Genomic DNA, 22,609 nt, shown 5'->3' on the forward strand with positions numbered 1-22,609 from the left:
CATACTGAACCTGGAGACAATAGGAACACTAGGGTAATACAGGGAAATCAGAAGCAATATGAATATAAGGGAAAATACTGACCTCAGAGACAACAGGAGTATTACGGTAACATACTGAAATCAGGGACAATAGGGACACCTGGGTAACATACTGAAATCAGGGACAATAGGGACACCTGGGTAACATACTGAAATCAGGGACAATAGGGACACCTGGGTAACATACTGAAATCAGGGACAATAGGGACACCTGGGTAACATACTGAAATCAGGGACAATAGGGACACCTGGGTAACATACTGAAATAAGAGGCAATAGGAACATTAGGGTAACATATTGAACTTGGAGCCAATAGGAACACTAGCATAACATACTGAGCTCAGGGACAATAGGATCATTTGGGTAACATACTGAGCTCAGGGACAATAGGATCATTTAGGTAACATACTGAGCTCAGGTACAATAGGAACATTTGGGTAACATACTGAGCTCAGGGACAATAGGAACATTTGGGTAACATACTGAGCATAGGTACAATAGGAACATTTGGGTAACATACTGAACTCGGAGACAACAGGAACATTTGGGAAAAATATTGACCTCAGGGACAATAGGATCAGTTGGGTAAAATACTGACCTCAGGGACAATAGGATCATTTGGGTAAAATACTGAGCATAGGTACAATAGGATCATTTGGGTAACATACTGAACTCGGAGACTATAGGAACATTTGGGTAAAATACTGTCCTCAGGGACAATAGGATCAGTTGGGTAAAATACTGACCTCAGGGACAATAGGATCAGTTGGGTAAAATACTGAGCTCAGGGACAATAGGAACATTTAGGTAACATACTGAGCTCAGGTACAATAGGAACATTTGGGTAACATACTGAGCATAGGTACAATAGGAACATTTGGGTAACAGACTGAGCTCAGAGACCACTGGAATATAACTGTAACATACTGAAATTAGAGGCACATTTGGGTAACATACTGAACTCAGGGACAATAGGAACATTTTGGTGACATACTGGGCTCAGGGACAATAGGAACATTTAGGTAACATACTGAGCTCAGGTACAATAGGAACATTTGGGTAACATACTGAGCATAGGTACAATAGGAACATTTGGGTAACAGACTGAGCTCAGAGACCACTGGAATATAACTGTAACATACTGAAATTAGAGGCACATTTGGGTAACATACTGAACTAGGAGACAATAAGAACACTAGGGTAACATAGGGAAATCTATGAAGCTTAAGGCCAAAGCATTCTCCAGTTATGGATTGGAAAATCAAAATTTAATGGTCTACATATCAACATGCAGATGAACCGATCACCATGAGCACAATAATATATTACCTCTTCTTCAAAGTTTGGCATAACAAAATTCCACAATCTTTTTTATGTTATATCATATCTGAACTCTGTACACCTTTTAATTAGTAAAATTAAACATTATATTTTCATCTCTGTTAACTTGTCACTCTATCAAAATGAACAGTTACCTTTCCTGTAAGCTGTGAAACATCAGTGAGATCTAGGTGTGACAGTGGCTGTCCAGATGTCAAAATTGTGTTTACTCTGTAATAATATTCAGGTATATCAGATTAAACTTCATATAAAACTTCATCACAGGTATAACTGGAATAGCTTTGATAAGAAACAGGCTTTTGATAACGATTTAAAGAAAGATATTCCTGAAAACTTTGTCATTCCTATATACAATGCAAAGATTTTAAAAACTAAGTTTTAATTACATTTAGATAGAAAAGCAAAGTGCAACATAACTGCTTATCCATCTGTGTGTTGCTTAGGTAAACATAGAGAAAGACAACTAAATAGTACATAAAACAAGAGCTGTCGGAGGACAGCAACGCTCGACTATTCAACAGCCTTGTCGATTGAATGAATACGGAAGTCGAAAAAGGGACATAATTTAGTAAAAAAATAAAAATAGGGTTATGGAACCTATATAGTGCTTATCAGCTCATGACAGTGGACAAGTGTGTGAAGTTTCAATCCATTCCCATTAGTGGGTACTGAGATACCAGCTTACTTATAGGAATTTAACCAAAAACTCCTAAGTTGAAAAAGGGGCATAATTTTGTAAAATGTGAAGTAGAGTTATTGACCCTTTGCATTGCATGTCATATCATGACAGTGAACAAGTGTGTGAAATTTCAATCCTTTCCCATTAGTGGATACTGAGATACCAGCTTACATACAAAAACTTAACCAAAAATTTCTGTGTTGAAAAAGGGGCATAATTTTGAAAAAAAGCAAAATAAAGTTATGGGACCTGCTTTGTGCATGTCAGATCATGACAGTGAATAAGTGTGTGAAGTTTCAATTCATTCCAATTAGTGAGTACTGAGATACCAGCTTACATACAAAACCTTAACCAAAAAATTCTAAGTCGAAAAAGGGGCATAATTTTGTAAAAAAGCAAAATAGAGTTATGGAACCTGTGCAATGTAAGTCAGTTTATCACAGTAAATAAGTGTGTGAAGTTTCAATCCATTCCCACAAGTGGTTACTGAGATACCAGCTTACATACAAAACCTTAACCAAAAATTTCTAAGTCGAAAAAGGGGCATAATTTTGTAAAAAAGCAAAATAGAGTTATGGAACCTGTGCAATGTAGGTCAGTTTATCACAGTGAATAAGTGTGTGAAGTTTCAATCCATTCCCACAAGTGGTTGCTGAGATACCAGCTTACATACAAAAACTTAACCAAATCGGGACGCGGACGCTGACGCGGACGCATGGGCGAGTCCAATAGCTCTACTATTCTGTGAATAGTCGAGCTAAAAACAGGAAAATTTTTTATTTCTAATTTACTTTAAAACCATGTTTAAGTCTGACATACCCTTTATCAGAAACATGAAGACATCTTTTCAACTTGACTTTATGTAAGTTTGTACATCTGGAGACAAGGTTTCTCAAAGACACATCTGTCACTGTGATAGCTGATAGGTCCAGCTCCTTTATCTCTGGGCAGTATTTGCCTGCATTAAAACATACAGTCTGGTACAGTTAATGGCATACAAATACAGTGTTAAGTGGATATACATGTATTTAAATTACTGCATTTATTTATATTATCATCAAAATAACAATGGAGTTAGTGACAAAGTGGCTGGCAGATTGGACCGCAATGTAAGCCACAGGGTTTTATTCTTGGTTGCCACTTGGTATCCCAACTAGCTTTGTGCTTGTCGATTACTCAAGCTGGTAGTTTCAATCAGTATATGCCTAGACTGGTTGATGTGCACTCTAGAAATAAGTTACTCGATTCATTCAAGGTGGGAATTTTTGATTTTCTACACAAAGTCATGTTCAATATGATACCTGTACCTTTTTTAAATATACATATTAATTCATATTTCTGCTATTTTACTATATATATTTACAGATCATACAAAGCCCAGCTAATAATTTTGTTTTGAATGAATAACATTCAGCATAGAGAAAGCCACAAAGATATGCCTCATCCTAAAATTACCTTTTCTCTCCAAATTTGTAATTTTACAAAAATACAGTAATTCTGAAGGTATGAATATTGTAAATTTTATAGTAGACTTTATGTGTACCAATGATATCCATGGTAAAATCAGTTAGAAGTCTAGGCGATGCAGATAAATCAAGGGATTCCAAATACTGACCACACCTCAGCAGCACAGAGTTCAACTTCTCATCTGTTAGACCTAATGTATAAAACAAATCAGACATGTTTCTTGTTTGATTAACAGATAACAAAAGAAATTAATCAATTTTCAGGAAAACAGGGATATTGCATACTGTGAAATCATTAATATTCGTAGGGGACAAATTTTCGAGGATTTCGTGGTTGTGTCCATCCAAAAAATTTAATCCCAACAAACAAGTAAAGTTCCCATTCATTTTATGTTCAAAAGTTGAAATCCAGGAATTCATATCCCCACGAAATTACCGTTTTGACCAAATCCACGAAACTTCATGCCCACGAAATTAAATGATTTTACAGTAAACAAATTTTCTACTGATTCTAGACGTAAGCAGCCGAGTCTCCTCCTTTCATCTGATGTTTTGTCTCCTTATTTTCCTCCTGGTGGTTAGGATGGTAATGGTGATCAATCATTATCTTGTCTAAAATGGCTACCAAGCTTGTTCACTTCATTACAGCCAGTGCCAATTAGGTGTAGCTTTCTAAAGGGTGTGGAATATGGCATTTTTGTGTAAAAATGTGTGCTTGAAATTGGTGCCCTAACAAAAACATGGCATTCATACACATGAATGTACATGTTCTGAACAACTTAAAGAGCCTACTTTATAAAAACAAGACCTGTCTGTGGACAGCAATGCTTGAATATTCAAAAGCCTAGCCACTAGAAAAGTTAAAATAATGTACATACACTACCAAGTACAAGAAGGGCAAGAATTTTGAATTTAAGACCATTCCCTCTTATCAATGATCAGGATACTTTTTTATACAGAACAGAACATTTAGATACAAAACTGTATATACGGTTGCAATCAAACCAGCTAACTGTACCTGTGTACAAAATGTCTTAAACAAATCTCAATGGAAGCTCTTGTTCTGCAGAATACAGCATGATCGAAGGAGTATTTACCTTGAAATTGTCTAAATATATTCTGAAAATGCAGGTGTTTTTCTGAGGCCCATGTCCTCTGTACAAGATGCTTCCACCTCCAGCACACGCGTTCCACACCTATACGTTCCTTCCAGGACAGCAGGGAGAATATACGCAGTAAAACATCGTCAAACAGACTGTCTATCATAGATGGAGTATCTGGATTTACCTAGGGAAAAGAACAAGAGCTGTCCGTAAGACAGCGCACTCCACTATTTGGCGATTTGACAGTAAAATGAATTTATGTCTCAATAAGAGACCTCTACTTTAAAAGGAAGATACACCAAGATATAAAAAGACCATACTACCCAGAGGGGTTAAAGGTCAAATATGGAAGGGGTACTGACATCCTTTATTTTGATGGAATTAAATTATATCTTTATCTTTTAAAGTACCAAAGATATGTCTATAAACGAAGCTTTCGAAAAAATTTAACATGAAAATAATTCCAAGTATAACACCTTGGTGACCTTGACCTTGGGTATAATGGGCCCAGTCCCAGCACATACTTTGTTTGTATGCTGGACAATGTTTATGTGAAGTTACAGTAAGATATAAGCAATAGTAACAAAGATACGACAGAAAAACAAAGGTTGCCTAAAAACTTTAACCTTAAAAATAACCTAAGTATAACACCTTGGTGACCTTGACCTTGGGTATAATGGGCCAAGCTCCTGTATATACTTTGTTTGCATGCTGAACAATGTAAATGTGAAGTTACAGTAAGATACAAGTAGAATAGCACCCTTATTCTCCTAATAGTGGAGCTAAAAATCATAATGTTTCTCATTTGAAGCTCTTTTAATGCATACTAGAGCTGAAATTTGTCTCTATTTAAAATCACCTTTTTTTCTGAAATGACATCAAGTCTTCACCAATTTAAAGAGTCAGAATGGTTCCCTTTTAAAGCATATTTTAATTATGTTAATAACAATTAATAATTTTCTTCTTCAAAAAACAACAGTAAACACATGAGAGTTCTAATAAAAGAATACACTTCAAAATTAATTTGCCTTTTTATTTAATAAAAGTTTTATATTGCACAATCATTAATAGATCCAAACCTGTGACTGATCAGTGGTATGGTCAACATCACTATGATGTTCCATTTCTTCTTCAACATCACTGTCATCATCATCATCATCTTTATGTCTGTTCTGCCAGTAAGTTGCCTTTGTTGAAAGCTCTGCAGGTTTTACTCTCATCTGTCTGTATATATACACAACACAATTTTTTTGTATTGTTTTATTTTATAGACTACAATTTAACCTATTTCAGTGGTCACTTGTATAGATACTGTATGATCAGATTTAAGTCCAACCATTGGAATTAACTATATAATGACCTTTTATATAGTGTGACCCTGTCTAATGCAAAAGTCGGCAAAATGCACACTAACAGAGATATAACAGTCAACTACTGTAATGTAAAATGAAACAAACGACTTCTTAATATATTACATATTTGCATTGTTAAGTCTGCAATTATGCTACTCCTACCAACCCCACCTGTGAAAAAATGTCAGTTTCTACAATTTTATGTGAAAAGACAAATTGTCACAAAACAGTACACATCATAGTTCATTCATCTGAACTTATCCAGTAACAAAACCAAACTAGAGGGTCATGATGACACTGGATCGCTCACCTGAGTAATATGAGTCACATGTTTCAAATGGCAAACTGATGCTAAAATATTAAGAAGGTATGACAGTAGGTCACATTCATGGTAACTGAAAGTCAGTTTTAAGATTGGTGTGTAAAACTGTACATGTTGTCCAAATTTCAAGGCTGTATCTTAATAACAAGAAAGTAGGTCAGTAGGTCAAGGTCACAGTCAAGCGATCCCTAATTGCTTGGGGTCATCAGGTAATTATAATTAAACAGTCTTGGAAATATGATCTGAAAATTTTTCTTATATAACTCATAATTATAACAGGTGACCCCCAGGGCGGGGCCTCTTTTCACCCCAGGGGCATAATTTGAACAAACTTGTTAGAGATCCACCAGGTAATGCTACATACCAAATATCAAAGGCCTAGGCCTTAAACTTTCAGACAAGAAGATCTTGATTTTTTTTCCCTATATAAGTCTATGTTAAGTGCAGGGCCTCTTTTCACCCTAGGAACATAATTTGAACACATTTTGGTAGAAAAACACTAGGAAAGGCAACATACTTAATATCAAAAGCCTAGGCCTTGCAGTTTCAAGCGAAAAGATTTTTTAAGTTTTTTTCCCTATATAAGTCTATGTAAAACTTGTGACCCCTGGGGCAGGGTCTCTTTTCACCCTCGGGGCATAATTTTGGTAGAGGACCAAAAAGCAATGCTACACACAAAATATCAAAGGCCTAGGTGTTGTGGTTTTAGACAAGAAGATTTTTAAAGTTTTTTACTATGTAAGTCTATGTAAAACTTGGGACCCCTGGGGCGGGGCCTCTTTTCACCAAAGGGGCACAATTTGAACAATCTTGATAGAGGACCATAAGATGATGTCACATGCCAAATATCAAGGCTCTATACCATGCGATTTTGGACAAGAACATTTTTTAAGTTTTTCCTTTCGGTTGCCATGGCAACCAGAGTTCTGCATGGAATTAAATTCTTTGAACAATTTTGACAGGGGACCACCTAAGGATCATTCCTGTGTAGTTTGGTGTAATTCTGCCCAGTGGTTTTCAAGAAGATATTTTTAGAAAATGTTGACGGATGGACGGAACACAACACACGACGGACATTGAGCGGTCACAAAAGCTCACCATGAGCCTTTGGCTCAGGTGAGCTAAAAAAAAGAAGATCATTGGCAGTCTTCCAGTGAATAGTATGAATCTTTCTTATTGTCTTTTACACCTCCATAAAATTATATAGCTGTCTGAATGACATGAACAAACTTATTTACATCCATTATAAGACACGTTTAAATGCAAAATATAGCATTCTCAAGCTATATCCTGGAAAAATCTAGTCTACACAATAACAAATCCTTTCCAAATAAACTCATTTAAATATCTTCATAAATATCTTCAAAACAAGTATTAAAAGAAAATGTTGAGTTTGCCTTAGCATCTTACTAGAGAAAACATATTTTTATGTTTTTACCTTTCATCAAAGAAAAGTTCCTCTTCAGATGCCTGGAGAGCTCTCTGCATTGACTCTTCATCTTTGAATGTCACAAATGCAATCCTGTAAAATGTTGGAGAGAAGTAGCAACAAGACGGCCATGATGGCTCTACACTAACAATCTTAATACATGACCTAAGGTTTTTATATATGCAATATGGCAATTTTTAATATTTTTTAAAAAGGTACATTACTCTTGAGTTAACTTGAGCAGCTTTGCCTTTTTTCTGTGATATTTCAGCAACAGCAATTCTGTAGAAGCTCATGGAATGAAGTCTATAAAGTCTTCACATGTCAAATACTGCAAATAGGATACTTTCAAGAGCCATAACTCTAGTGTTACAATGTCCCTTATTACATTAAGATAAGATCTTGTGTACATGTTTATTCTCTGTAAGTTTAATGAAGACTGCCTCTCATGTGTAAACAATATGAATTATGACAATTCTGACTGACTCACAGGCTATCATTCTGGTTTCACCTAAATATTCTTGCTCACGATCAAAATTGACCAAGACCTTGAGGCTATATGAATTTTATGCAAGTTTCATTCAGATTGCTCTAGAAATGCAGTTGCTAAGGTCATTCACACTGTACAATATGGCATGTTTGATGAAGATTGCTCAAGAAATGAGTTCTCTAGTGTGTTAATAGTACAACAGACTGTTGACAAAATGACAGACTGTGGACAACAGACAGATACTACAGAACATCATAAATAATAAAGAAATGGAAAATAAAAGAATATGAAAGCATAAAAAATCCCTACTAAAAAGGGCACAAACTCACATGCTGAACAACATTTCTATAAAGTTTCATGATTAAAGGTCAAATACTTTGAGATGCATGTGACAAAAACTTGTCCGCCTAAAATGCATATTTAACTATACTTATATTTGAGTAGTAATGAAGTTGATGTTATGCAACAATTTGACATCATTCATATTTCATAATATACATAAAATAATACACAAAAATCATAACCAGTCAGAGTGCCAACAGATTTTAATTGCAGAATATTGAATACTTGATTTCCTTCAGTTTTAATTGACAAACAAATCAAGCCATGTTGGACTTCTTCATATTTAGTGTTAAGAACTCCACAATTCAAAATTAACTGAAAAATATACATAATAATAATTCCTTATCAATGTAACAAAATAGAAATACCCTCGGGACCATTTCTTGATATGATCCTTTGCAATGTAACAGTATTCCACTGGTCCAAATTTACTGAAGAACTTCGTCAACTTTCTTGATTTTACCTGAAAGTTGAAGAAGAAACTATATTTAGAGAACATTTGCTTCTAAAGCATAGTTTGTATCATGTGAAATATCACACCAGTAAACAGCTCTCGTTCCAATCAGGGAAAAAAGTAATAAATTTGAAGAACCTGTTTCTGATTTTGCAAATTTGCCATGGTGTTTCCAAAATTTAATATCTCCAGGTAATTAACATCTGCCAAGTGTCAGTACCAGTAAGATACATGTAATACTGTGGCCTTAAAAATTGTAAGGGTAACCATACCGTACTAGGTTAAAAGTTTTTTTTCCAGATTTGTAACAAAACTTTCCTAACTTAGCAAAATGGGAATTATAACGGGGGCTAAATACAAATGAACACTTAATATGTTCATACAATTTATGCTTTCTATTTGTTAAGTATAACAACAAAAATTATCATAAATTTACTACCGTATGCACATTATACAGTGTAACACTGACACACGATGTCCTATTCCCACCCATACCAAACCATTTCAAACCCCTCAACCCAAACAAGGTAGTGGAAAAATGAACAAAAAAAATTTGAGTCAGTAAAATCTTAACAACTAATTAACCCTAAAAATATACAGTATAATGTTTATTCAGTTATTAATAAATGAACTCAAAAAATTTAAACAAAACTAGAGCTATCACTAAAGGTGATGAATGTACCCCCCGCATGCACTGACACAGTACATTGCAATTTGATGCACACAAGATTACATAATTATGTGGACTGTATGTATATAGACTGTATGTATGTATAGTAACAAAAAACAAAGTCTCATAACTATGCAGAATATTTATCTAAAAGAATGTAACATGCACCATGCACAACTAGGGTTGGTACTGATCACTTGTGTGAAGTTTCATTAAATTGTGTGTAAGGGTTTGGTAGATTAGGCACGCACAAGATTGCATATATGCAGACTGTATGTACATAGTATGTTAACAAGAAACAAAGTCCCATAACTCTGCAAATTTTGTCGCTGAAAGAACCTAACATGCCCCATGCACAACTGGGGTTGGTACTGATCACTTGTGTGAAGTTTCATTAAATTGTGTCAAGGGGATGAGGAGAGATGGTGCGCACAAGATTGTGTCTATGTATATAGTATAGTTACAAAAAAACAAAGTCCCATAACTCTGCAAATTTTTTTTCTAAAAGAACCTAACATGCCCCATGCACAACTACTGTTGTTACTGATCACTTGTGTGAAGTTTCATTAAATTGTGTCAAGGGGATGAGGAGAGATGGTGCGCACAAGATTGTGTCTATGTATATAGTATAGTAACAAAAAAAACAAAGTCCCATAACTCTGCAAATTTTTTTTCTAAAAGAACCTAACATGCCCCATGCACAACTACTGTTGGTACTGATCACTTGTGTGAAGTTGCATTAAATTGTGTCAAGGGGATGAGGAGAGATGGTGCGCACAAGATTGTGTCTATGTATATAGTATAGTAACAAAAAAACAAAGTCCCATAACTCTGCAAATTTTTTTTCTAAAAGAACCTAACATGCCCCATGCACAACTACTGTTGGTACTTATCACTTGTGTGAAGTTTCATTAAATTCTGTCAAGGGGATAAGGAGAGAAGGTGCGCACAAGATTGCGTCTACGGACAGACGGCCAGACAGACAGACAACCTGAAACCAGTATACCCCCTCTTACAACTTTGTTGTCGGGGGGTACAATAACCAGACATTTTCAAATTATGGCATTTTTTCAACTAAAACACTTAATACCTGTACCAAACAAGCAAGTGTAATATTGATAGCATTCTCTTGAAAGTGGGCAACATTAAAACTGGAATACACACAAAATCCCCCTTGCTCATGATTTTTTCAAACACTTCCAAAGTTTAGTATTTAAATACTAAGTTCAAAAAAGAGTTTTAACAACTTATTTAACTATACAATTTCATCAGAAGTACGAATTTTTTTTGTTTGTTTTGGGTTTAACGCCGTTTTTCAACAGTATTTCAGTCATGTAACGGCGGGCAGTTAACCTAACTAGTGTTCCTGGATTCTGTACCAGTACAAACCTGTTCTCCGCAAGTAACTGCCAACTTCCCCACATGAATCAGAGGTGGAGGACTAATGATTTCAGACACAATGTCGTTTATCAAATAGTCACGGAGAACATACGCCCCGTCCGAGGATCGAACTCGCGACCCCGCGATCCGTAGACCGACGCTCTACCTACTGAGCTAAGCGGGCGGGCTTTTTTTATTTTTTGTATTTTTGTAATTAATATTTGTAACAAGATGTTGTAATTGTGTAAAAGTGAAAGTTAGTCAAACTGGAGCAATGAAATTTAATCTATATTAATAAAACTAGATATACCCTGTAACTGATATTTCCAACAAATATTTTCCTGTTAATATTAAACTCTGTAGTTTTGGACTTATCACAACTGTTCTTGATCGTCTTGTCACTTTCCATAGTAGGTTATACCCATTTTCTGGTTGAACACTAAAACTGTCTTTCTGAAATGAAATTACACACAAAATAAGCTCTATGAACAGAACATTTGGCTACCTCCAATGAAGCAAGTATTGTTTTTTCATCTTAATGATATAAAATTTAACTATTTTTTTTATTTATTTTTCAATTAAATATAAAATATAATATATTTATCTTGCTGGATATTTGTTGGTGATTCTGCAAAATCTAAGCTAGTGAATATTTTTAAATTTCATATATTTTACATAAATTTTGTTGGGAAAACAAACTTTGCTATGAGCTATTTTGCAGGATTCAATGACAATATTTTTCTCTAGATATCATTTTTCCATATTTGATAAAAAAGATGTTTATTTTAAACATAACTGAGAACATAGTCTTATTTACAAGTAATCTCCTGACAGAAGGTAAGATGTTACCATGGTGACACTAATGGCTGCCGTATTATAAGTTAGAATAATCTGAGATGATAAAGGTATAAATGCAAATGTGCACTAGCCAGGTTATTATTCTTTAGTCTGTATAAAACAGACACATTTCATAATGGTTGCAGCACACACCAAGACCAATGTTAAATGTCTGTAACTTGTCAGTGCTGAATATAATCAAAAGGAAAGTGGAGTCATGTTTGATATTAAAAGAAAAATATTTTCATTTTCAGTCAAATTCAGCTGCAAAATCAACTGCAACATGAAACCCAAAATTGTAGTGATGGTGTATGAGCTAAGTATCTTTGACTAATTTTATAATGCAGAGGTAATATTGGCTGACATTGAGCCATGGTGGACAAGCTCTCCTGTTGGTTAGACATCAACCCTGATCGGTTTGGTTTGACTATTGTAAACTTCTTCAGAGGACTTGACCGTAATAACTTGGTAAGTTTGATTTGCATGTGATGCAGCATATCGTTGCAGGCAGTTTATATTCTCTTTGGTGCCGGCTGGTGCTGGTGCCAGAACCGGTGTGGGGCTGCTTAGTCTGTTACAAGGCTATAAGGGATACCCTTGGTGCTGGCTGGGTGCCGGCCTCGATTTTTAATCGGTGACCGTTTAGTACCAGTGCTGGCTTATTTTTAGTCATATAGCCAGTGTAGTCTATGGCTATTTTTTATGCTGCAGGTATGCTGCCAGTGTAAGACTATTTTTAGAGTGGAGCTGTGGGTGCTGGCAGTATATATTTTAAGTTGTGCCAGTATGGTGTTGGTGCAGATGTGGTGTTTTAGAATGCAATTCATGATGAAAATGCTACCATAATTGGTTCAGTTATTGAAACATCCCATCATCAAAATGCAAATGTCAATTTACATGTATATTGAAATAAAAAAAATACTCATACAGCTTATTCAATTATGAATATAATGTTAGTAATTTCTACTTTAAAATGAGCTTGGTTATAAGTAACAGCTCTAAGAAGATTATTTATTTGATAGTGAGTTTGAGAGTTGAGCTTCACAGTAACATGAGTATATTTTCATGCATTGTGATGGATTTTAAAGCTTTTGCCGATAGCTAACATCAGGAAGTGTATTCTTGAATTTCCTCTGCAAAGAAGATAGAAAAGCATATGATTGCACAAAACCATCTATCACTCAAAAATCCCTAAACAGCAGTTTTCAGTTATTTGCTAAAATTGATTACATGTGTTCCTTTTAAAGATAACTTTTTGAAAGAAATTAGAAAAGTGTGCCTTAATCATGTTAATGATCCAAAGTAATAACATCATGGCCTGGCAGTCTAGTGGTAGCACATTAGACTGTCGATTCAGAGGTCCGGGGTTCGAATCATACTTCAGGCACTGGAAATTTCTGTGACATTCTAAAGTGTCTCCCATCTATAACCAAATGCCAGTACATGTTATTCCCTGCAGGAAATATTGGTCCTTCATACCTTGCACACAAAACAGACTGTCTATTCACAAAGAGCTAGGCTAACTTAGCCGGACATTTCTGTATCTAAAAGCTTTCTCTAAGTTCAGACTTTTCAAAGTGAATAGTTGCTTGCGAATTTTCTGTTTCTTTTGAATAGATCTTGTGAATAATTTTGTTGCAAAACTGAAGAAAAAATGTAACTAAAATCTGATTTTTCAAACCCGTTTTGAAGTTTTGCCATTTTATACTATTATTTTGTTTTTTTTGTTTGTTTTGGGTTTAACGCCGTTTTTCAACAGTATTTCAGTTATGTAACGGCGGGCAGTTAACCTAACCAGTGTTCCTGGATTCTGTACCAGTACAAACCTGTTCTCCGCAAGTAACTGCCAACTTCCCCACATGAATCAGAGGTGGAGGACTAATGATTTCAGACACAATGTCGTTTATCAAATAGTCACGGAGAACATACGCCCCGCCCGAGGATCGAACTCGCGACCCAGCGATCCGTAGACCAACGCTCTTACCTACTGAGCTAAGCGGGCGGGCTTTATACTATTATAGAACGTAACAAAAGACACAGAAATTTATAGGCAGTGGCTAGTGAACCGTCACCGGTGCAGCAGACCCGAGGTCTAGTGCACGGTCACCGGTGCAGCAGACCTGAGGTCAAGTGCACCGTCATTTTTGTTATATATAAAATATAGCCTTTATGTAAAGTTTAATCAAAAGATATTTTCACCAGTAAAATGCAAGAACATAACTAAAAGAATGAAGCAGTGACTGGGAAACCCATGAGACATGAGCCATAGTCACATAAAATTGAAAAATGTCTCAAAGTTTTAAGTGCTAATGAGCCCTGTGTCATATGTCTAAATTGTATTGAATGCAAAAGGATGAAACAAACTATTTAATAGTGTAAATCTTACACAAAGGAATGTATTCAGTGTGCAGATTCAAAGTGCTTCCAGTGTTTAATCATGTTTTAACATTGTATTTTATTCTAGACTTTCATTTTTTGTCAGTTTTCAGTAATTTTCTTTATTGACAAGCTGTGAAGCTGCTACAGTTTTAGTTACTATATTTGTTTTTTACTGAGAGCTTCTTTAATCTGAAATGTGTACATACTACAGTGCCAGTTCCTAGTTTACAAGTCATAATTGTCCCATAGAAATTTCTGAATGTCACATAAAATTTTTAAATGTCACATAATTTATTGTGTATGACGAGCCATTGTCCCATGGACAAAATTTCTTTCCCAGTCACTGATGAAGTAAGATAAACCTCGACTTACTTGTTAATTTACCGTTTTACCTTAAAGCGCTGATCTCCGTTCTTCGGCAACAGTGGTATCCATCATTTACTAAGCTATTTCCGAATGACATAATGAATTTCATTGATCTTTTTTTATCTTTCTTTTTTTTTTTGTGATTTTCATGAATACCGTATATCGTTATTTTTGTCAATTAATTGTATTCAAGTTGAATTTATAAGATTAATTATTGTCTGCATTTGGATATATATGTATGTATATCAAAACTGAAATTCGATCTTAATTTCAGATTTATTATTCAGTGACAATTGCCAATTAACTCTTCATGAAACCTGAAATTCGGAAATGTTGACATCTGGCAAGCAAATATTTTATAATGTACATTTACGGCGAAAACTGTTATGATTTCAATATTTGTTATATTATTTATTAAAAAAAGAAGCTACATCTTACGAAATCTATGATAAAAACTGTGAAAAACAATAAAGATTAAATCAAAACAATAAATGGAGGTCTACAAATGTAGGCTTTGTTGGTAGCTTGTTAAAGTTATTTAATAATTAGCTTGGGCGTGTTTGTCTTTTGAATCGGCAGCTCTGATCATGAGATAGTGAATCTAAAATTAAGTTCGGATTTCAATTTTGATGTATCCAGATACAGACAATAACTAATCTTAAATGGACATAAATATACTAGTATGCTATTTATGAAAATTAAAAATTAATTATTTCTTTCAATGAAACTCATTCTGTCATAACTGAACGTTCTTCTTAAGAATCATTCCGCCATAATAAACTTTCTATTAATAGACCATATCTGATAGCGGCACAATGTTTTTAATCGGTATATCGGTAAATTAAAAGGTAAGTCAAGGTTTATTTAAATTAGAATCATCTTACTTCATTCTTCTAATAATGATCATACATATAACTGGTGACAATGTTGAGCGCAAATAACCAATCTGCGCTATTTACCAAACGCGCAGCGCATATAACAAATTTTTGTACGTTGGTTATATGCGCAACGATTTACCAATCGTTGCGCAGGATAAATTTAATCTGCGCGATTTACCAAATGCGCAGCGCAAATAACAAATGTAACTTTATATATCAGAAATTTGCATTTCGTGTTGAATAAATCATGTAGTTGGTCAATTTATTAATAAATATAGATGTCAAATGCTGAATATCTTGGTATTTGAATTATGTGTCATAAATTTGTTTCTACATCAGTAAATTCACGGCAGTCGGTCACCAGGTTTCAATACCTCGATCTTATACAAGATGCAATAAAACCCAAACATGCGTGAAGGTGTGATTTCCTCCAGCTTGCACACGTCGTCCTCTGCTATTTTTATAATTTTCTACTTCACCCGAGCACACGCTTAGCAAAATATCGTTTTTATTATATTGAAATATCTTGAAATTTCACAATAATATTCTTTTTACCAACGGGAGCATATCTCTCAACATGTCTAAGATAAAAGATGAAATAAAAAAAGTCACAGAATTAAAAGAAAATTCTTACAGATCTTATCTATATTATTATTTTATAGTATAAAATCGATAGAATAAAGAGTAGGCCTAATTTTCATCAAACGTAAACGAAATTTTACATTTTGTAGCTGCACAAGATATGTGTTTGGTGCCCTGCGCTAAATGAAAATCTGGAAATTACTTAGATAATTTAAATATCTTTTATAAATCATATTAACTTTTACTTAGATTTGCGATTACAGACTAAAACTAAAGTTTTTTTACAAATCTAAATGGATCTATAATGTTACACCTGTAACTTGCGTGGGAGGTCGGTCCTGCGCTAATAGCTAAGTTTGAAATTACACTGTATTTCAAATATATTTCATTCATAAAACATACTATTTATATAACTTTTAAATGAATACTGTAAAAGAATAATTAGAAAAAGAGTGATTTCTGTCATAACGAGAACGAGATATTACATTTTTTATCCGCGCAAGATATGTGTCTGCGCTAATAATAAATCTGGAAATTACTCTGATAACTTGAATATCTTTTATTAATCATATTAACTTTTACTTTGATTTACGATTACAGACTAAAACTATAGTTTTTTTTTACAATTCTTAATGGATCTATAATGTTACACATGTAACACGCGTGGGAGGTCGGTTCTGCGCTAATAGCAAAGTTTGAAATTACACTGTATTTCAAATATATTTCATTCATAAAAGATACTATTTATGTAACTTTCAAATGAATACTGTAAAAAAATTATTAGAAAAAGAGTGATTTCTGTCATAACGAGAACGAAATATTACATTTTTTATCTGCGCAAGATGTGTGTCTGCGCTAATAATAAATCTGGAAATTACTCTGATAACTTGAATATCTTTTATAAATCATATTAACTTTTACTTTGATTTACGATTACAAACTTAAACTATAATTTTTCTAAATGGATCTATAATATTACGCCTGTAACTTGCGTGGGAGGTCGGTCCTGCGCTAATAGCCAAGTTTGAAATTACACTGTATTTCAAATATATTTCATTCATAAAACATACCATTTATGTAACTTTCAAATGAATACGGTAAAAAAAAGAATAGAAAAAGAGTGATTTCTGTCATAACCGCGCGGGTTACAGAATTAAAATTACATTTGTCTTTGCAAAAGCTACAACTTTAGTCTTTAACCATAAAACAAAATTAAATTTAGCATGGTTTATGAAAGATATCCAAGTTATCAGGATTATTTCCAGATTTTTTATTAGCGCAGGGCCGATATCCCGCGCAGGATACAGATGTAACAAAATATTCATTTGGCAAAAGCTACAATTTCAGCCCTTTAATCACAAAACAATGATAAAGTTAGCATGGTTTATGAAAGATACCCAAGTTATCAGGATTATTTCCAGATTTTTTATTAGCGCAGGGCAAACACATCTTGTGCAGATAACAAATGTAATATTTCGTTCTCGTTATGACGGAAATCACGCTTCTTTCTATTTTTTTCTACTCCCAAAAGATTTTTATGAAGTTACATAAATAGTATCTTTTAGAATTAAAATATGTTTGAAATATCGGCGTCAGTTCATAATTTGCTATTAGCGCAGGAACAACTTCCCGCGCAGGCTACGGATGAAACATTATATTCAGATTTTCAAAAGCTACATTTTTAGATTGTAATCGAAAAACGAAGTAAAGTTAAAATGGTTTATAAAAGATATTCAAGTTATTGGAGTAATTTTCAGAGTTCTATTAACGCAGGACACACACCTTGCGCACCTACAAAATGTAAAATTTCGTTCACATTTTGTCGAAACTTATTAGTTATTCTACCTGTCTCACTATAAAACATTAATAAATGATATAAGTATAAAAGGTCTGTAAGAATCGTCTTTTAATTTTACTTATTTTTGTTTTTTTGTTTTTAATCTTGGCCATGTCAAGAGATACGCTCACGTTGGTAAAAAAGAATTGCGCTTTTTCAATATGATGAAAAAAGCGACATGGTGAATTGTGGTAAGTGTGTGGCAATTCAGTCTTTTATGTAAGTCTCCTTTATATTCTATATCCGGTATAAAATGACTGCGTGTGATCGAATGAAATAAAATACTTTAGTTATAAAAAGAATAGAGAGGACGATGTGGCTATCTGAAGGAAATCACACCTTCACGCATGTTTAAGCTTTATTGCATATTGTATCATACTGCAGATATTGAAACCTGGTGACCGACTCCCATGAATTTACTGATGTTGAAATAAATTTATGACACATTTTTAAAACCTAGATTTGCAGTATCAGTCTGTAATTGTTAAACAATGTAAAAGTTAGCATGGTTTATGGCAGTTATTCATATTATCAGAGTAATTTCCAGATTTTCTATTAGCGCAGGACACATCTTGCGCAGCAACAAAATTTCGTTCACGTTCTGGCGAAAATTACTCTTTTGTACTACAAAACATTAAAAAATATTAATACGATCTGTAAGAAATGATCAATATATATTTGAAATATCGGTGTCATTTCAGGATTTGATATTAGCGCGGGATCGACATCCCGCACAGGCTACGGCGTTTAAAAGTTAAAAAAAATAAATAAAAAAATAAATGAAAAAACTTGTGTTATTAAATATACTTTGGATATTTTGTATCGTTTTAAAGTTTTTTAACACCTATTACAAATGACTCTTAATACCGTCGTCAACAGAAATTTTTAGTCCATAAACTACCAGGGACGTGAGCATCTCATTGAAATTACCCCATAAATACGCATATTTACTTTAAAAAAATGTTTTTCTTGTTCTTTACAAATTAAGCACAGTCAATTCACACATTTACGCGTGCTTGATCACCGTCAGTTTTAAAATCAAACTGTTTTATGTAGGCCTACAGGTCTAACCCTCTAATGATATTCAATTTTACCGGGAGATATCATCCATATGTTCAAAGCGCAGACTCATTTACCAAACGCGCAAGACAGTTACCCTGCGCATATAAGAAATATATAAGGTTGCCCGATTTACAAATCGTTGCGCAGATAACAAATTGGTTATTTGCGCTGCGCGATTTACCAAATGCGCAGATTGGCTATATGCGCGTAACAACAATAAGTTATAATTATAATTCAAAGAAAAGCTATATTTTATATATAACAAAAATGACGGTGCACTAGACCTCGGGTCTGCTGCACCGGTGACGGTTCACTAGCCACTATAAACTACCGTCCTACCTGTATTCAGATGAGGCGGTAGGAGTATTTGCACGAGGAGATGAACGTCTTCAAAAAAGACTTTCGTATATGAAATTATATAGTGCAAGAGTTGCAAAAGAGAATATTAAGAGAATCTTTCCCTCTGCCTTTTTATCCTTTATTTATTTAAAGAATCTTATAGAGAACAGGAACGTTAGGCATCAGAAAGGAGGTAGAATTGAAAAACCAACACGACCGCACCGTATTTGCTGGACTACCTTCTTTCCGGAGAGCAATGACTTAATCGTGCACAAATTCGTTCACACCAACTGAATTTGTGCGGAAGTAAGCTTAGGCCATGCCAAATTGATGAATTTAGTAACTTTATCATGACATCATGGTACATTAGGGGTTCTAAATGACCAATCAGAGAGCTGCATTTTCGAGTACCTGCCAGTTTCCACTTGGGTATAACGAAGTATATTTTTAATGAACATATAGTGACTTTAGAAATAAATATCAAACGATTTTAAAAATCTAATTAGGATTTTTACTGCACATGTCCCAGATGATACTACAAACAACAAAACTTTGAAGTTTCATTGAAATATTATATGGAATTAATACCTTTATTTTAGTTTAAACTTGGAGATTTTACACAGGGAGTCTATGATAAAGTCCGAGTAAAATGTAATCATTACCCAAGTGAAATTAGTATCATTCTGCAATGTTTTGGACATGCTAAAATCATGTTATATATTACTGACTCAATTGCATCATGTAGGATGGCTTGCATGCATTTTCAGTATAATGTACAATCTTCGTTAAATTATTGCTGAAATATGTTAACTATAAAACAATGAAATTGTCTACGTCCCTGTAAAGGGTTAGACAGTAATTAAGTAAAGATAGATCTATAGATGATATTCTGTTGCTTGTGCACAACTTCAGTCGTGTAAACTTCAATAAAACATCATGTCTTTTGAATGTATATATACTACAATTAAATTACAACTTAAGAATTTGAAAGAGGCATTTGAACAAAGTCATTGCCTATAACACTGCTCATATCGATGGCATCAGTAAGGTTGAATATTCAGATGCACTTATTCTTTCCTAATAAATATTTTCGGTAAGTTTTTATGTTTAATAATACTGTAGGATATATTTTCAAGAAATGTTTAAACAGGATTGCAGTTATATCAACAGACTGATAAAAGAAAAAAATGTTTTTTTTTTCTCGAATGCGCAGGTGAATGTGAGCATGCCCTGGGATCCGTCACGTGCTATGATAGAGGGGAAAAATGTTTATGATGGAGGGGATTTTTTTTTGTTTTAAATGTTTTTTTAGATGAAATCCGATAACTTATATGCTATACTTATGTTTTTTATGGGTGATTTTTTTACATATAAGTTCTTGAATTTCATCTAAAAAACATTTAAAACAAAAAAAATCCCCTCTATCATAAAAATTTTCACCTCTATTATAGCACGTGACGGATCCCTATGAATGTGAGAGTGATTCAAGGTCAACAGCTATATCACTTGGTCACAAAGAGTCTTGACATTGTCCCGTATAGTGAGTCGTTTCTCCAGATTGTATGCAATTTATACAAGTTTATCAATACTGATCATTTCTGTAAAATCATGATAACATGAAACGACTTGTTTTACAGAACAATATGTGCACATGTTCATGAAAAGAAAAAAAGTTTAATTAAATCAGATCGAGTGTCCTTATTTACAAGTCTCTAAGTGAATTATTTTGAAATCTAATATGCAGTTTTCAAATTGAAATAACCCCTGGACAACATGGGAGCGGATGAGAATTTGGCATGGCCTTATTTATAGTCGCCACATATAGCCGTTATTGGAGCACCTCCAGAACAGTGTTAGGACTTTTAGTGACAAGATAGTGCAAGATACAGAAGAGTGAGAAAGCGCTTCAAATCCAGATCGTCTCTGGTTCTTTAGCGTGCCAGGTGTGAAGCAGTCCAAATTATTTTAGTTGAGGGAGCGGGAACTCGAACTCTCTATCCCTGGTTTCATAGCAAGGCTGTTACAACTGGACTACTAGCTTCGCCCGCTTCTTCACTTCAGAAGTTCAGCCACTATTTTCAAATGGAAGTTAAGCACGCAATATAGTTAAAATGGAAGAGCTGCAAGCTGCGTTGGCAATTGGAATAATAATAATAATAATAATAATAATAATAATGGAACACGTAACATAACATAACTTCCTTCACTTGAAAAATGGTAAAAATCCAAGATCAGATAATTTTAGAAGAACTTATTGACATAAAATTTGTATATTTCAATACATTTATTTTAATATAAGACCTATAAGAAGATCCTGCATAAAACGCAACTAAACCGAAAATAATATGAGCAAAATAGATTTGACCGAGTCTGTTCATGAGAAGGGCGATGAAATGTGCATTTCTAAGCTACGAAAAACGATAAAAATGATACGGTTTATTTCTTCAAGTCAACAAAAAGATAGAATTTCACAGAAGTTGCGAATGTACACACATGATGTAGTGCACTTTTAGTACCGATACTGTTCAAAGTATTTGCTGGTATTACACACAGAATTTTTCATACCGTTATTTTTCACGTATAGCTATTGCGTCTCTTTGTGTATAGTTAGTGATCAATATATATACCCGTTACAACACACTTTGCACAGTGCTGGTGTCGGCGTCTCCCCAGTAGCTTACATAGTACCTGGAATAACTAATACATATATCGACAGCTATTCCAGTTTTATGAAAGCATTTAAATCTCGAGACATCATTTTCAGTACTTTTGAGCATTTCAGTGATATGAAAACCATGTCTTATTACCAAAACTGAATAATAGATATTGAGATATTATTACACATTTATAAAAGAAACAACTTTTTGTAAAAAGAACACCATCTCAGACGGAAAATACTACCATGTTGAGCAATTACGCACATCTTATTTTTCTTCTGACACGGTACATGGTCCCTCTGAGATATTGTCTTATGATTTATATGTTCGAGGCGCGACAAGTAATGATAAAATCGTTAAAACGATTTTATTTTGATGTACATGTGTCCGTTCTACTTTACCGGTCTGCTATCATCCAGGATTGGAGATCTGGCCAGCTATCATAGAAGCTGGTTCCACAGTCTTACACAAGAGGCCGATTTGAAGAAGGAAAAGCGGTAACTGTTCGTTCTACTAAAAGGGACCAGGTAACAAAAATTGTGACCACTCGTAGAGGTGGTGACTAGATGGAAGTAGGTGAAGCACGTATGTCAACTGGCATATGT

The 22,609-nt window shown here is 34.2% G+C and overlaps 1 protein-coding gene across 4 annotated transcripts in view; it reads right to left on the reverse strand.

Annotated features, from left to right (window-relative positions):
- LOC123549674 (dynein regulatory complex subunit 6-like) overlaps positions 1 to 19,702 on the reverse strand; it is a 38,356-nt gene extending 18,654 nt beyond the window's left edge. Inside the window, exons 1-9 of one of the 4 annotated variants that reach the window (XM_045337962.2) lie at positions 19,570 to 19,702; positions 11,378 to 11,520; positions 8,932 to 9,026; positions 7,741 to 7,824; positions 5,708 to 5,852; positions 4,623 to 4,812; positions 3,603 to 3,716; positions 2,879 to 3,017; positions 1,515 to 1,590 (exon numbers count right to left, since the gene is read on the reverse strand). In XM_045337962.2, the coding sequence (XP_045193897.2) occupies positions 1,515 to 1,590; positions 2,879 to 3,017; positions 3,603 to 3,716; positions 4,623 to 4,812; positions 5,708 to 5,852; positions 7,741 to 7,824; positions 8,932 to 9,026; positions 11,378 to 11,476 (942 nt within the window). In that variant the 5' untranslated portion in view covers positions 11,477 to 11,520; positions 19,570 to 19,702. Of the gene's footprint in view, positions 1 to 1,514; positions 1,591 to 2,878; positions 3,018 to 3,602; positions 3,717 to 4,622; positions 4,813 to 5,707; positions 5,853 to 7,740; positions 7,825 to 8,931; positions 9,027 to 11,377; positions 11,521 to 13,383; positions 13,549 to 19,347 lie in introns of those variants that run through there. The other 3 variants (XM_045337971.2, XM_045337953.2, XM_053524864.1) reach the window with 3 other exon arrangements.
- Positions 19,703 to 22,609: the final 2,907 nt, after the last annotated feature.

This window comes from Mercenaria mercenaria, chromosome 15 (genome assembly GCF_021730395.1).
Source record: "Mercenaria mercenaria strain notata chromosome 15, MADL_Memer_1, whole genome shotgun sequence".
In the NCBI taxonomy this organism is placed as follows: domain Eukaryota; kingdom Metazoa; phylum Mollusca; class Bivalvia; order Venerida; family Veneridae; genus Mercenaria; species Mercenaria mercenaria.